This window comes from Diceros bicornis, chromosome 2 (assembly GCF_020826845.1).
Source record: "Diceros bicornis minor isolate mBicDic1 chromosome 2, mDicBic1.mat.cur, whole genome shotgun sequence".
NCBI classification, from domain to species: domain Eukaryota; kingdom Metazoa; phylum Chordata; class Mammalia; order Perissodactyla; family Rhinocerotidae; genus Diceros; species Diceros bicornis.
Window position 1 is genome coordinate 44336476 of NC_080741.1, and position 15977 is coordinate 44352452.

The 15977-nt window shown below is 46.5% G+C and overlaps 1 protein-coding gene across 1 annotated transcript; it reads right to left on the reverse strand.

Annotated features, from left to right (window-relative positions):
* Positions 1-10152: 10152 nt before the first annotated feature.
* On the reverse strand, positions 10153-15206 carry CCK (cholecystokinin). The gene is made up of 2 exons (XM_058549474.1): positions 14996-15206; positions 10153-10557 (listed from the first exon to the last, which is right to left on the reverse strand). The coding sequence occupies exons 1-2, from the start codon at positions 15204-15206 to the stop codon at positions 10424-10426; spliced, it is 345 nt and encodes a 114-aa protein (XP_058405457.1). The 3' UTR covers positions 10153-10423.
* Positions 15207-15977: the final 771 nt, after the last annotated feature.

Sequence of the window (15977 nt, forward strand, 5' to 3'; positions counted from 1 at the left end):
CCTGTTTAAACAATTCTCTGTTTCCCTCTGTTGAAAAATCTGATGTGGTAGTCCTTGTTTCTGGTCAGTAATTGAGACTTTATTCCCCCACCACCTATTTCATCTTCCCTCTGTCCTCAGCCGGTTGGAGTTCTTTACCTAGTGAGCATAATGCAAATTTTCATTTTGGGAAGCTCTGAATGGTAGATGGCCATGTCTACATGGGCTTGCAAGGAATGTGGAATGTTTATTGAAGGAAGAAAATCATGATTACCAACTATGGCCTCGTGAGCTGTTCAGAAACAAGGACTCTAGTGTCTGCCCACACTGCTGTGAGTGAGTGTGTAAACTGTAGGATAGACTCAGGCAGACCCGGTAGGGGGCTATTACAGTAATCCAGGTGAGGGGTGGTGGTGGCTCAGACCAAGGTGGTGGCAGTGGAAGTGGTAAAAAGTGGATGGATTCTAAAGACATTTTGAAGTTAAGCCAACAAGATCTGCTGATGGGTTTGACGAAAGGTGTGAAGGAAAGAAAGAAGTGAAAGACTACAGCAAGGATTTTGGCCTGAGCAACTGGAAGGATGGAGTTGCCATCAACCGAGTTGGAGAGGACGTTGGGTAGAGAAAGCTTGAGAGGAAAGGCCATGAGTCCAAATTTGGATATACTGAGTTTGAGATGCCTATGAGGCATCCAAGTGAAAACGATTCTGAAGTCTTTGCCTTTGGACCCAATTTGTCACCTCCCACTAGAGAGGGAAAGCTCTGATGTCAGTGCCTGTGCCTCTCACTTCAGTTCAACCTCTCTGGGGCTCAGCACGGGGCTTGGACCACAATCATCTCAGTAAATAGCTTTTGTATGAAAGGATGAAAAAATAAATGAACAACTTCAGGGGTTTCCCATACAGGCCAAAGTGTGTCTTACCCAGATTCCAACCCCGTAATCTTTTCCAGACAGTGGAAGAGAATAAGAATTTTATTCTGCATGCTGCAGCTAGTGTTCATTGGAAACCTATCTCATTAATTCACTGATCGTAGATGAAATCTTCCTCCCTTGAAGTGGAGAAACCCCTTGAGAGACAGGAGCTTCCCCTCTCTTGGTATAAGCTTGCCCCAGCCCGGATTCAGCTGGAGACTGGTTCAGGTAGAAGATGGGGCTTTGACAATGGTTTTGGCTCTGGTGAGGCTGAGGGGACTGAGGAATGTGTAATAGATGCCCCCACCTCTCTTCTCTCTTTGAATGTGGGGATGTTTTTTGTGTTGTGGTTCCTTCTCACAGGACACCTGAGGTGGATTCCAGAACAACTTCTCTTGGGACTTCCCTCTCTGCTCAAATTCAAGTTCAAGTAATTATGGAGCCCATATTGGGTACTCCTGATGGGGATCACAACCAGATTCAACCCCTCCCTGGGGTCCAGCACAGAACAGGAGAATTTATACATTCACCCTAATTCAGCCTTAGTTAGGACTTCTGCATAGGTCTGACTCTGCAGTGAGCTGTATATCCTCCTGCACCCTGGCCTCTGGTGTCACCTCCTTCAGGGAGACTTACTTAACTCTCATTTTGGGTTTATGAGTCCTCGTTACACAAGGAGAGACACAAAAGGTAAAGGTGAAGGTGGGGAGAAACTGATTTTCTATCAACAAACTTCTGTATCTCATTCTTTATGTTCAAAATACAAGATCACATGCACTCAATGCAACTTAACATTTTTACTTATTTGGAACTGTTTTCCCTCTTAAGTTTCCTCCGCTCAGATCTGGAAAGCATAAAGTGCTCACTAATTAGAGGTAACCATAGTTACCAAGTTGTCTTCAAATATATCTAAGAGTTCTTTTTTTTCTCGGTTTTAATTCTACAAACAACATCTCATTTGTCAGTCATTCTTGCTCTGTCTTCAGTTTCACTGGGTGGTTTTCCAAACTCTGGAGCCTTTTGGCAGGCGTGTTAAAGTTTCAAAATTAAAATAATGAAATAAACCACCCATTCTTAGAAAACAGTCCCATGCCTTGAATTATCTAGTTTTAAAGTTTCAGCTGACTGGGTGGTATCTCCAACAGGTTGGCAAGGAGAAATGGGCCTGAATTCTGCAGATTTCAACGTGTGCACAATTGTTTCTCTACAGAGCAGCTTGGCACCCAGAGGTATGTTTTTAAAAACTGTCCACTGGAGGGTGCTATCGTCTTCTGGAGGGGTGCGACCAACATCCATTTCTCCAGTTAGGTAAGTTACTAAGTATGAAGAACTTCACTGACACGGGGTTCCAATTTGCTGCAATTTGTGGTGATTAGATGTCACTTAGAGACTGGCACCCCTGGGCAGCTGCCTGGCTGGCCTGCCCCTAATTCAGGCAGCTCTGCTGCTCTGCTCGTTCCCAGCATCTGCATATTACCAGTCATAGTTGTTGGTGCATTGCTGTATGATTTCCTGAATCTCCCACTTGAACTCTTGGTCTCTGTACCTGCCACATCCACATAGTGCCTGGCACACAGGTGCATTTCTGTGCATGTTGTTGAGCCAGTGAAGGGCTTGTAACAGTCCACACAGGTTGATACAAGAGAGCAGTTAAATCCTTCCCAGAATGGGACTTAGAGAAAGATCAAACACATTGAAGTCATTCTGGCTGCAGTCCAGAGGTGTTTGGGCAGGTAAAGCTTGAACTATTGCTGATTCTGCCTGCTTCTGTTTGCCCAGACCAGCATGTGAGCCATGGGAGAGGAAAGGTAGAAATGTGCTAGTCTTGGAGCTTGATTAGATGTAACTTATTCCAGTTGTCAGTATGTCTTGTCCTCTTGAGATTTTTCAAACCAGAAGCCTCTTGGGAGTCATATTAAAGGGTTCAAAGTTAAGATGATAAAATAAGCCACCCATTCTTACAGAATAGCCTGATGCCATGAATGACTGGGTTTTAAAATTTCAGCACAACCTGAAAGATTCTAGGTTTCCAGCAAAAACTTCCAGGCCTGGCAGGCTAAGAGAAGGCAGGGGCAGGCCCTGCAGGCTGTGGGTGGTGCCTTCCTTAAATTTAACGCAGCTGGAAGCTAGAAGAGGGACCTGGGGCACAGACAGCTCTGGGAGATGCCTTTTAGTTCTGGCTTGAGGAGTGAAAATGGGAACTCGTCATGCCCAGAGGGCATGAACATTCCATGAACACTTCTTTCTTCCCTGTCTCTGTTCTCTCATGCCACAGCCCCCAGGCAAACCCACAGCTGCAGGGGTGGCAGTCGGCAATGAGACTGGCAGGAGCCAAAACTCTGAGGAAGGGCAACCTTGCTCTTTGATCAGAGGAGCTATGATCTCAAGAGTGTGGGGCCAACGCCCCTTACTTTTTTTCTCTCTCTGTTCTCCTGCCACTTGGGCCTGAACATGGACTCAAACATGAAGTGTGTGGCAGAACAGCATAATCAGACTCCCAAGTTTCTCGGTAGAGGACCAAAAAGGGGAGCCCCAGGGAACTGGAAAGTACTGGGGAGACTGCAGAGGGGGAGGATCTCAGGAGAGTGACCCCATATAGTTGTTTATGAATTCCAGGGCTCACCCCTGAGTCATGCATGTCTGGATCAGGTCCTAATTAGCATACCAAGACTCTGAGGACTGAAGTAACGCATAGACCACCACCCCACTCCCAGACTGGTCACTGGGTGGTGCACACCTGAAATGGAACCAAAGAGCCATTTGAAAACTGAACTGTCATTGGAACCACAGCCCACAGAAGGTAGGTTAGAAGTTGCAGACTGATTCTAACCAGGTTGATCACCTGCTAAAACAAAAATATCTGCATTTTTCATTAGATTTAAACAAGATCCAGAGTCTCATAATGTAATAATAAAATTGTTCAGGATACAATCCAAAATTACTGAATCTACAAAGAACCATGAAAACTTTGATTTCTCTCAGAGAAGACAATCTTTACCAATGGTGACATTTCACAGGTGTTGGAATTATCAAAGACTTTAAAGCAGCTACTGTAAAAGTGCTCAAATGAGCAACATTTGAGCCATTTAACATTTGTGTCATCAGAATCACAGAAGGAGAGAAGAAAGAGTGTGATGCTGAAAAAATATTTGAAGAAATGATTGAAACTTCCCAAGTTGGGGGAAAGATATAAACTTACAGATTCAAGAAGCCGAGCAAGTCCCAAACAAGATAAACTGAAAGAAATCTACATGCAAACACATCATAATAAAACTACTGAAAGCTAAAGGCAAGGAAAACATCTTGAAAGACACCAGAGACAAGTGACTCATTATTATAAGGGAACAAGGATTTGAATGACTGCAGATTTCTCATCAGAAGCTGTGGAGGCCATAGAAATGGTACCATATTTTTTAAGTACAAAAGAAAAGAACTGTCAACCTAGAATTATAAATCCAGTGAAAATATCCTTTAGGAATGAAGGTGAAATAAAGACATTCTCAGATGAAGGAAAACTGAAAGACTTCATAGAAGTAGATCTGCTTTTAAAGAACTGATCAAGTTCTTCAGACAGAAGGGTAACACCCTGGTTCCAACCCAGCAGCTGAAGGAGTGGCCCCTTTGCCTCATCCCTACCCTGAGGAACCTAAAGTAGCTACCAGGTGTAAAGAATGGACTACTCATGTGATGTGACTCAAGCTATCGTTTTCAATTTATAAGGTGAATGCAGAGACTCCATATATACAAAGTGACCTTCAGAGGCCAATGATGTTTCTGGAAACTTGTGAGCAGAATAAAAGATTTGCACACTCAGGGGAGGCAGTATAGCCACCTGGCTGGGGCAACTGGCGTCTTTGAGAACTGCTTATTGGAAAGATTTCCATGGCCTCCAGGCCCTACAGAGTGCTGCTGAGAGCCAGTGAGAACAAAATGGCAGCAGCGTGGCCCAGGCTCCCACACTGAGGAAAGAAGGTAGCAGAAGACTCTAGACACTGGGCCTGAACCTAGGGGTGGGCACAGCGGCTAGAATACTCTTATCTCCACCAGCAGAGGTGGCATCTTCAGGGAGCCACCATGACCTTAGTGAAAGGGAGTCAAGAAGGGTGAAATGGTGGACACTGTAGGTGGCCACACAGGTGACAAGCCTCAGTGATTGTCAAAAATCATCCAGGGAAAAATGTGGATGTTTCCTTGGTAAAAATGGCTGAAGATCTGGTTTTGTGGCTTTTCTTAGGACTCTGTGTCTCTGTAGACTGGCACAGCCTGGAGCTACAGTTGTTACAAGGATGATCTACAAATAGTACAGGAATTTTGGAGAAGAGGAAGAAAAATACCTGTGATCCTATGACCCCAACATGACCATCTTCATTTTTACGTGATCTTATTAAAAGGCAAGTAAACTTAATGTAATCAGAGGACTTCACTTTACGTGGATCACAGTCATTTTCCATGTTCCCATACCATCCTCACACTTACTAAATAACTGTTTAGTTGTGCATCAACCGGATGTACACTCATTTCTTTAACATTCCCCTCACTGTGGAACAAATTGTTTCCACTTCTTTGATATTCTGAGTAAAGGCAACAAAAACCATCAACGCTCCTCTTTTTCCTTGATATTGCTCTATTCTTTATGGATTTTAACTGCAGCAAAAGAAATAGGGCTGGACACGTGTGTGTGTGTGTGTTTGGGGTGGGCTGTATTTTACAGTGTACTGTCGCTCTCCATGGATGCTGTCATGCATGCTGTCAGCCATTTTTGCGTGTGCATGCTCTGTTTTCCAGTTTGTCATCCTTATGCCTAACTTGGAAGGACATGGCCATGTCCCTGAGCCTGCTTTCCTCTCTGATTTTTAAAACAAATGGTTTGATGAAATTGCTTCTAAAACCACTCTGTAGCTTGAGTAGCAGGGATGCAGAGATATTTTTCCCTTATTGATTAATTAATGAATTAAGCAAGTATTTTCTGAGTATCCACTGTGTGCCAGACACTGTGGTAGTATTGGGAATATAGAAATAAACAAAACAGACGAAAATCTCTGCCCTAATGGAGCTGTCATCCTAGTGGGTGAGACAGAACCAATAAATAAACAGATAAATAATATAATGCCAAGTGATGATAAGCACAAGGAGAAAAGTGAGGAAAGAGGATTGAGAGCCATGGAGGAGTCTTTTCAGAAAGGATGGTGAGGACAGCCTCTGAACAGGCAATGTTGGAGCTGAATGAGCTGAGAGGTCCAGTCATGCTTTTTGGTGGAAGAGTGAACCAGGCAGAGGGAACAGCAGATGCAAAGGCCCTGAGGTAGGATTGAGTTTAGTGTTTTCAGGGAATAACAAGGAAGACAATGAGACTGGAATGTAATGAGTGAGTGAGGAGGTGGCGGGGAGAGATGAGATCAGAGAGGTGGGGGTGATGATGAGGTGGTCTGGGGAAAGTCTGTTCATCAGGGGTCCTCAGAATAGTGGGGAATTGGGGCAGGTGCTCCCTCACCTGGGACTCCCTGATCCTGGTTCTCTGGGAGGACATAACTCAGAGCAGGAAACAAACACCAAAAGATTGGTTTGATAAATGCTTTCCGAAACCAGAGCCCACGGGAAATTAGCAAGCAATAATTTTCTCTCTTTTTGCTTGACTTCTGTTTTATTTATCTTCAGGACTACCAATAATTTGAAGATGCTGGAAAAAAAAAAACTCAAGGTTCCTGGAACTCTAGCTAGGTGGTCAAGATTCTTTCCTTTGGCCCTTCAAACCTGAGACAAAAAAAAAAAAGGGTGGTGCTTTTGGGTTGTTGTTTGTTAACAGAATGAACGTAGAATGTCTTTCTCCCATCCTCACTTTCCTTTTATCTGTGATTGGCTGAGCCTGAGAATAAAGATGCCATTTGGGTTCCATAGGTTGGGGTGTAAAAATTCCCTCGCTTTACAGGAGAGATGTGTACAGTCAGGTCTTGGTAAAGTAAATCTTGGGAAACTGAATTCTGTCCACCCTGTGGCTGCTGGCCATATTGAGACTTGAGGAGGCACCGGTCAGGGCAGGCCAAGCCTCTTAAACCAGAGTCCGGAGGTAGCAGCAAGTGCAGGGACCACCAGGCAAGTCCTTTATGTCTCAGCCTGGCAAGGAGTTAATTCCAGAGAGGGATGCATGTTCCATCACTAATTCATTGTGTGATCTTGAGCAAGTTCATTATCTCTAAGATGAGCGTGGGGGTAGGGTAAGGCGTGTGTTGGGCTAGAATGATAGTCATTGGCCTTTTCAACTTTTAAAGTCCAGTGAATCCACAAAAAGGAACCTTAAGAGCAGACTTAGTTAGCAGAGCTGAGGGTGCAAACAGCAGGAGGAGCTGCAGGAGGACATGGCCTAGGGTGGAGGCCCTGCAAGCTGGAAAGGTTCAAGAGGGGCAGTTGGCAAAGGGGGGGTGGATGAAGGAGAGGAGGGGGGTGGAGAGGAGTACCTGGGGGGAAGAGGAGTGAGTGGGGAGGAGGGGAGGGTGAGAGGAGGAAGTGGGGGAAGAAAGGAGAATCATGGCTTTCTGATTGTGTGTGAGTCCCCAGGCCTCTTTGAAGTAGAGCTTGAGGAGCTGCTGGCTCTTCTGTGAGACTCACTCAGCTCAGCTGCGGAAGCCTGATGTGATCCCCGAGGAGGGGCTAAGGAAGATCGGGTTGTATGTCCTGGTTCCTGGGCCCCCATGACAGCAAGTGGCACAGAAATGAGAGCAGGACACTGCAGTTACCAGGGGACCAGCCTGGATCCAGTGGTGGTGCTGAAAGCGTTGGGGAAACAGGTCTCTAGGCTCCCTCCCACCCTGCCTGTGAGGTCCACCAGGTCCCCTCAAAGCCACCATAAATTACCACATATGCTGATTCAGTCTAATTCAGACTCCTTGTGTAGATGTAGCTTCCAAACAAGTCTCCAGGCCCCTTCTCTGCTGACAGCGGCTCCAAGTGACCTCATAAAAAGTTCCAGAACCAACTGCTTCGATCCTGGCACTGCCACGTGTGGGCGGAGCGCAGCCACAGTCAGCCTCTCCAAGCTCCAGCTTTCTCCTTGAAAAGTAGGGTCACAATTACTTGCAGGATTGGGACAGCGTCCTGAGCTGCTGCTCATGAGACTCATCATACAGGGTCCTGCACCCAAGAGGAGGCTAGGAAATATTCTTTCCTTTCCCTTTCCTGAATTAAGAAAAATTATGAAAGACTTTGAAATGGACAAAGAGGATTACTGGGTGTCCTTTCAGTGGAATGCTGGGCATTTATCTGATGCTGTTGAGATCTGTGTCTTTGGGCCACTTATAGTCTGTGAGGCATAGAAACCTGATGGCAATGCAAAAAATTCCTGTCGGTAGAAACGTTAAGTGAATATTGTCCCCTAAAGATACATAACAGATTATTCCAAACATCACATTTTATTGACCTATAGATATGAACCGCTTTTGTATCTATTAGCAAATTCATTTCAGCATTCTTGACTGCCTAGATGTTTCTGTCTTTCAGATTCTCCTTGCAAATGATGTGACATCTTGCTGGTCCCTTTATTAATCAATGAGTTAAATGACATCTTTGACATGTGTTCATTTTATATTTTTATGAGTCATGGCTTTACCTTTGAAGATGATATTTTAACATCCACTTCCCTGATGATTTCTAAATCACTAATGCAGATCAGGACTTTATCCATTTCCCCTTGCTGGGGGGGGAATGAATTTATATTAAATTCAAAGTCCCTCATCATCTCCCACCCCTAACACACAAACAATACACACACACACATATACACACACACACACACACACATGCACTCACAGAGGCACACTCTCATCCCCATAGATACACTGTATCCCCCACACACACCCAGAAAAATAGTGTCTTTTGCATGATGTGCGTGTGTGTGCTAAAGACATAGGAATCTGGATATTTTGGACTGAATGGGGATTGGACACCTAGGATATGAAGCAGTCTTGGAGATCAAATTGTAGGGACTGAATGGGGTAACAACCTCAGGAGAGAACAACAGAGTGTGTTTTCTACCTGGAGTCTAAGTTTTACACTGAATCCTAACTTCAGCTTAAATTGAAGAATTGCACCAACCCAGTCTTCCTCTGAGGACTTTCCTAGCATCCTCCTTCTACCACCAAGGAAGACGGCACTGAGTGTCTAGCGTGGGTGACCAAGGGCTGAGTAGGGCCCCCCCAAGACCAGTTGTAGATTTGCTGACATTTTTTTCAACGTCTGTCCCCTTTTGGGCTGCATGTCCTGCTGCATCGGGCCACCTGGGGCCTTTGCTGGATGAGAAACCAAGGTTCCTGGAGGCTTAGCCAGGAGGCACAGAAAGGCTGCACTGACAGTGGCTGGTATTGATCCTCTCTGAGTGTCCCCTCAGGCTGGTCCCCTTTACTGATCCCTACAGAGAGCCAACAGAGGAATCGGCCCACGAAACTACCAGAGTCACCCCAATGTGCCCACTGTCTCTGAAATATGCTGGAAGCCAAGAGAGTGTAACCACAGGCTCTTGTCTACACCATTGCAACTCCAAGTGTGGTCCAGGACCAGCAGCATTGACACCACCTGGAAGCTTGCTCAGGCCCAGCCCAGACTTGCTGAATCAGAATGTGCAGTTGAACAAGATTCCCCGGGTGACTCATGTGCATCTAGAGTTTGAGAAGTGCTAGAGTGATGGTCACACTAACTTATGAGCAATAAGCCCTCAAATATGTGAATCTCTAGCTGGGGAACCATGGGCCCGTCCTTTTCACCTCTCAGAGCCTGTCTCCTCATCTGTAAAACAACAATAACCTCTGCCAGAGGCCATGGAGAGATCAAGTGCATGTAAAAGTGCTGCCCCATAATTTGTTTAAGGGCTAAGAGAACCCCAAGGGAACCTTGGTGTGGGACGGGGTTGGCAGATGAGAACATCCTGTGGAGATGGGCAGATGAAGGCTCTATCCCAAGCTGCCTCCCTGGGCTGAAGCCCGACAAATGAGTGCTCACTACAAGCAGGGCAGGTTCTCCTTTTGCAACGGAGCCCAGCTGGGGCCCAGGGCCCAGGGCAGCCAGGGCTGGGCCATGGAGCTGACACAGAAGGCCCTTTTTCTGGCCACCTTGCCTGCAGCGGGGAAGTTAGCTCTATGCTTGACCCTCATTTCTCAAGCCCTTTCTGGGACCATCTACTGCAGGGATTCATCCTTGGGCACCATATATCCCTCCTTGAACATTCCAGGACTAAATGGAGCCCTTTGACTTTGGTAGACACGGGGAACAGGGGGGCAGAATGAAATCACTTTAATCGCATAGCAACACCTTAGGACCAGGAGTCACAGATGAAGGCAACATTTTGTCTCCATTTGTACAATTCTGCTGAGGTGCACGGTTGAGCTGGACAATCTTACAGACAGATTTTTAACATTGAGAACTTAATAAATAGATATTTAAAACGTCAAACTTCAGAGACAATGAGTTATGAGCATGATTGTTTTCTTATTCAGCCTCCTCTGAGTCAGGAGGACACCTCCTGTCGCGCTGACCAAGTCTGGGGCCCCTAGGATGGGTACTCGTACTCCTCGGCGCTGCGCCGGCCAAAGTCCATCCAGCCCATGTAGTCCCGGTCGCTTATCCTGTGGCTGGGGTCCAGGCTCTGCATGTTCTTGATGATGGACATTCGGCCAGAAGGAGCTACCAGGGCAAGGAGGAAGGAAACAAGGGCGTTATACCTAAGAGCATCGCTATTTTAATTTGCAAAGGAGAACAATGGAAAAATCCAGAAAATATGTAACATGCAGCTTCTTAAAGGTCTCAAAGAGCTATCAAGAGAGGGAGATTGCTGCACCAAAATCTGAGAGAAGAAGGACCCACATCTGTGTGACTGGAGAGAGGGTAATATTTACTAGTCATGGATGTGGTTTGTGATCTGTAAGGATTCAGGTGGATTCACTGACTCCAGCCTTTCACAGCCTGGATCTGCCCAGGATTTCCTACCCCTAGGGCTGTCTTCCTTTATGTAGCTGGCCCTCTGCAGAAGCCAACCAAGGATTTCCCAGTACTTACCCATTTCTAAAGCTCACCCCTCAATATCTCCCAGCATACCTGACTATTGTTAATGTAATGCAATGACAATATTTTGATGTTAGGAAAAAATGTTTAAAAATGGTAGCAAGTCCTATTGCTAGATAAACACTGTCTAAAAATTATTAATTTGAAAGCTACCTTCTTTTTAAAAAATGATATTGAGAAAAAGGTGAGCTGTCAGTATGAAATCAGCACATAAGCAACACTCAAAGAAGGGTGGGCAGAAAGGAAATAAAAAGGTCATTTTAATTCAGCCATTTTGACCAAAATGCAATAACTGAGCCTGAAATGGGCCCTTTGGGCTGGAGTTAAGTCCTCAGGAACAAGATGATTCTTGTGTATGATTTGCATTGAGTGAGCAGGGACATGAAGAGGTGGTTTCTTAAGGGGCATGTGACAGTCCCAGCCCACAGATCACAGACAGTGGCCTGTGGGGTATGAAATCAACATAGCGTCTTTTCTTGTGCAAACTAAGGGGCGAGAAAGGTCCCTCAGGGACCTCGCTGGGCAAAGCTCAGGTGGCTTCAAGAGTAGAGGGGTTGAGGAACACTTGATGGTTCCCATTGTATTTGGGGCCACTGTGTCCCCACCTCTCATGATGCTGGCATCCAGCCCTTCTGCATGAGGCTGCTGTTGCCAACTCCTGCCTACAGGCTACACCAAGTCAGACTATGGCTTATTTATTAATAAATGACACTGCAGAAGCAGTTACTCCGTCTTATTGGATAATCAAATAAAGCTAGCTAAATTAAAAACCAGTAACAACTGGGGCCGGCCCGGTGGCGCAAGCGGTTAAGTGCGCGCGCTCCGCTGCGGCGGCCCGGGGTTCGCTGGTTCGGATCCCGGGCGCGCACCAACGCACTGCTTGGTAAGCCATGCTGTGGCGGCGTCCCATATAAAGTGGAGGAAGATGGGCACCGATGTTAGCCCAGGGCCGTCTTCCTCAGCGGAAAAAAAAAAAAAAAAAAAAAGAGGAAGATTGGCGGATGTTAGCTCAGGGCTGATCTCCTCACAAAAAAAAAAAAAAAACCAGTAACAACTGTACAGAACAACGTCACCACCCTTTCTTCCTCTTCCTGAACCCCAATCCCTTCCCAGCCTTGGAACTAAGAGTCAACCCAGCACCTTCTAGCCCTTTTGCAGATCTCTCCAGCCTATGCAGCCCCTGCTGTTTAACTGTTCAACCCCTTTCAGGTGAAATAGTAGTCCTTGCATTCAACAAAACCTGCAGACCCACTTACTGTACACAGTCACATGGAAATAGGACCCAGCTTCCTGCCTGCTGCTGATGAATCCTCACTTTAAGGGTGGGGCCATTTCAGCTAATGACAGGAAAGTGGGGCAGCTCTGATATACACAACCAGCCTCAGTTGTTGGTGGGGCACTGTGTGCAGCCATGGACGCTGTTACACACCTCAATTTCCCCACTCCACACACAGTTCTGTGCTCAGGTTGGTGCATTTCCCAGGCTTCTCACTCACTTCCCCAGTGTGGACACAGAGTAGTGTCTTGCAACTGATGAAATTGAATTGAAGGTACTGGCTCCTTGAAACTTTAAAACTCTGAATGAGCAGTACAGCTGGGAGGCTGAAGGGCTCCTTCTGGGGAGGGCAGGGCGTGGACAGACTCTCAGCCCTGCTGTGGCCCAGATGTGCAACCTCTTGTAGGTTACCCACCCTTCTAGAGCCCCAGCTTTCGCAATGACAAAATGAGGATAACAAAACTTACCATGCAGGGCCATTGTGAGGACCAACAGAGACAATACAGATGTAGCATTGGGGCTTTGCTGGGTATGGGGCAGGTGTACACTAGACGCTCCCCTGCCCCCCCAGTAGAACTTCTTCCCCTCAGAGGGTTGAAAGCTCTGCAGACAATTCCTAATGATAAACTCTTCATCACTGCCCAAAGAGTGCATTATCTTGTTTAGAATCTTTAAGAATAAAACATACTATAGTTGAGTTAAAAAATCTGATATGATCTCAAAATATGTAAAATAGTCAAAGAAACTGTATCGTATTTATATATGTAAATATTAATTCCTCGTTCATATTCATCAAATAGAAGAGTATGATTGTTTTCCAGCTAGCACTGACCTGAGTGCTGGCAGCTGAAGTTCCAAGTGACCGCTATTCCCACCCGGGTTTGTTTGGTACCACAGGCAGAGGGAGACGGGGGCTGAGAAGAGGTGCTAGGAAGACTCTTCCAGCTAAGATTTGTGGTATAAAGCTACTGTCAAGTGTCAGTTCTGGGGAAATAGTTTAACTGGTTTTCTTTCCCAAAAGTGTGTCTTGTGGATCTTTCCTGAAGGTGGGGAGGGGATTCCAAGATTATGGTTCAACGAAAATCTAGGATATTTCAGACTGGTCTGGCTAAAATTCAACCCACATCCAAGGACATATATTTAAATTACTTTCAGACAGACAATCAGCAGGAACCCAAAAAGTTTTCCAGACTTTCTCTATCATCTGATTAATGCTTCCATCTCTTTAACTTAATTAGCAGGAAAACAAAACAAAAGATGGTAGTTGGGACAATTTCCCAAAGACAGGAAGAAATATAACAAATCATCTGTTCTTTCCTTCTGAAATCCCCTGGTCAAAAAGATCCCAGTCTCACCTTCATATGAAACCACAGGACACTTTGGAGAGCTAAGTCCTCCATTTTCTCCCCATCTAGTCAGGCCATGAGTTAAGGTTCAAATCCAGGCCCTGGTACACCAGTAGGGCAAAGGAGACTCATGGGAAAGGAGCCCATCTCTCACCCCTCTCAGCAACATTTGCCGTGGTTTATTGCCCAGCAGTGGTGGTCCAGTCCAGCACACTGCCCCACAGCCAACGTGTTCACCATCAGTGTCACTATGGATAAAGTTGGTAGGAAAAAATGCCCCAGTCCAAGTCATGATTCCTAGCACCCTAGGGATGAATGAGCCTCCCTCTGCATCACCCAAAGAGCTGGAAGGGGCGGAGGAGAACTCTAGCCTCATCCTCTCTTTACAGATGAGAGTCAGGCCCAGGAAAGGGACAGGGCTGTCTGTATGCTGCTTAGCTAGTGAGCTGCTGAATCACCTTATTCCTGGAGAAAGATTTTGATGCTGAGAAAACTGTGGCTTTTCAGCTCCTGCTGCAATGGGGACCACCTCTCCAATAGCAAAGTAAAAACAAACAGGTCTCTTGTTGGGTAATAATTTTAAATCACTGCCAAGGAGAACTCAAAACTGCTACTGAGTCTTTCTTCCTGTTACATACTTTCATGAAAATGGAAACGTTGTCACTTCTTTTTAAACTGTTGCAGTCAGATCTCAAGCATTCCCAGCATTGATCAATTTCTGCTAGAGAGTTTCTGAGCGTCAGTATCTGGGTGGCCCCTGGTTCCTTTGCACTTGTTTAGTGGATCTGCAAATCCTTTTTCAGTCAATAATTTGCTCAGTAGTTATCTTTTAATATCTCCATAAAATGGTGTTGAACTTAACCAGCAACACCATGCCAAAATTAGTTTAAGGATTTTTTTTTTTTTTTTTGGTGAAGGAAATCAGCCCTGAGCTAATATCCGTGCTAATCCTCCTCTTTTCGCTGAGGAAGACCGGCTCTGAGCTAACGTCTATTGCCAATCTTCCTCCTTTTTTTCTTCCCCAAAGCCCCAGTAGATAGTTGTATGTCATAGTTGCACATCCTTCTAGTTGCTGTATGTGGGACCCGGCCTCAGCATGGCCAGAGAAGCGGTGCGTCCATGCGCGCCTGGGACCGGAACCGGGGGCGCCAGTAGCAGAGCGCGCGCACTTAACCGCTAAGCCACCAGGCCGGCCCACAAAGTTAGTTTAAAGAAAGCTTTAAAAAAAGATTTTTGTTAATAAATTAAGTCCAGAAAACTGTACTGCCCTGTGCAGTACAACTCCGGAAAAGAAAGAGAAAAAATCTTTCAGCTTAACGTGTCCCCTGTTCCCTCCGGAGGGGTCACCCACCTCCATCAGCAGGACGCTAGAGAAGAGGTCAGGATTGGGAGCCCCACGCAGGGGCAGAAGTGAGGGATGGGGAGGCGGCTTCGGTACCTTTCCGGGTCTGCTGGATGTATCTGGCCAGCAGCGCACCCAGGTGCGCTCGGGGCTCGCTGTCCACCCTCCGCACTGCCCTCAGCTGCCTCCGGGGCGCCTCCTCCTGCTGTGCCCCAGGGCCGGCGGGGTCCGCCAGAGGCACGGGCTGCGCCAGGGCGCCCGCCGCCAGCGCCGCCATCAGCACACACAGGCACACGCCGCTGTTCATGGCTGCGGAGAGCAAAGGCGGGAACGTGAACGAAAAGGTGGGGCATCCGCGCGCTCCCGCGGAGGGTCGGGGCACCCGGGGTACGGAGAAGAGCGCTCAGTCCAAAGGCGCGGGGCTCCAGACCCGCCAGGCTGGTGCAAGGAGTAGGGCTCGCCAAGCGCTGACGCCCCCGGGGTGGCCACAGCACGCGCGTCCGGGGGCGCCCCGTTTATTTTTTGGGTGAACCACACCCGGTCCCCAGGGGACGGACAGAGACCCTGTCTTCTGCCTTGTTTAGCAGAAAGAATGTCTTCTATGTTCCTTTAGTTTGAGGAAGAGCGTCTCTCTTCTCCTAACTGGAAAAGCAAGAGATTAAAAATAGTGTGAAAATATCCTAAAGGGAAGGCTCCGTGGGAGAAATGAGACCCTTGAAGAAAGGTAGCATCTTTCCAGATAGCTAAGAAGCTTTCAATAGGGAAATAAACGGTGAAAAAAAAAAAAAAAAAAAAAAAAGAGAGAAGCAGAGTGTAAAATGTGGGAGCAATAAATAAAAGCCATATTTATAAAGTTTCCTCGAGGTGTACATGGGAATTGGCAATAAACCACTACGCAAAACACAGGCAGGGTTTTAAAAAATCAGAAACACACGCTCAGTCCTCGGTCGTTGGCAAAGCTCCGCTGGGTGTTAGATCCACGAGCAGATACAATACCCGCACGTTTCTATCCCCAAAGCCTTGATTTTTTTCTGCAATACTTAGAAAATAAATTTAAATCTTAAAGCCTCTCGGTAGT

Bases quoted from the DNA above. Each gene is read 5' to 3' on its own strand.
- CCK (XM_058549474.1), bottom strand. From the start codon at position 15,206: ATGAACAGCGGCGTGTGCCTGTGTGTGCTGATGGCGGCGCTGGCGGCG. The intron at 10,558-14,995 runs GTACCGAAGCCG...TTGCCCTGGTAG, and splicing joins CATCCAGCAGACCCGGAAAG to CTCCTTCTGGCCGAATGTCC.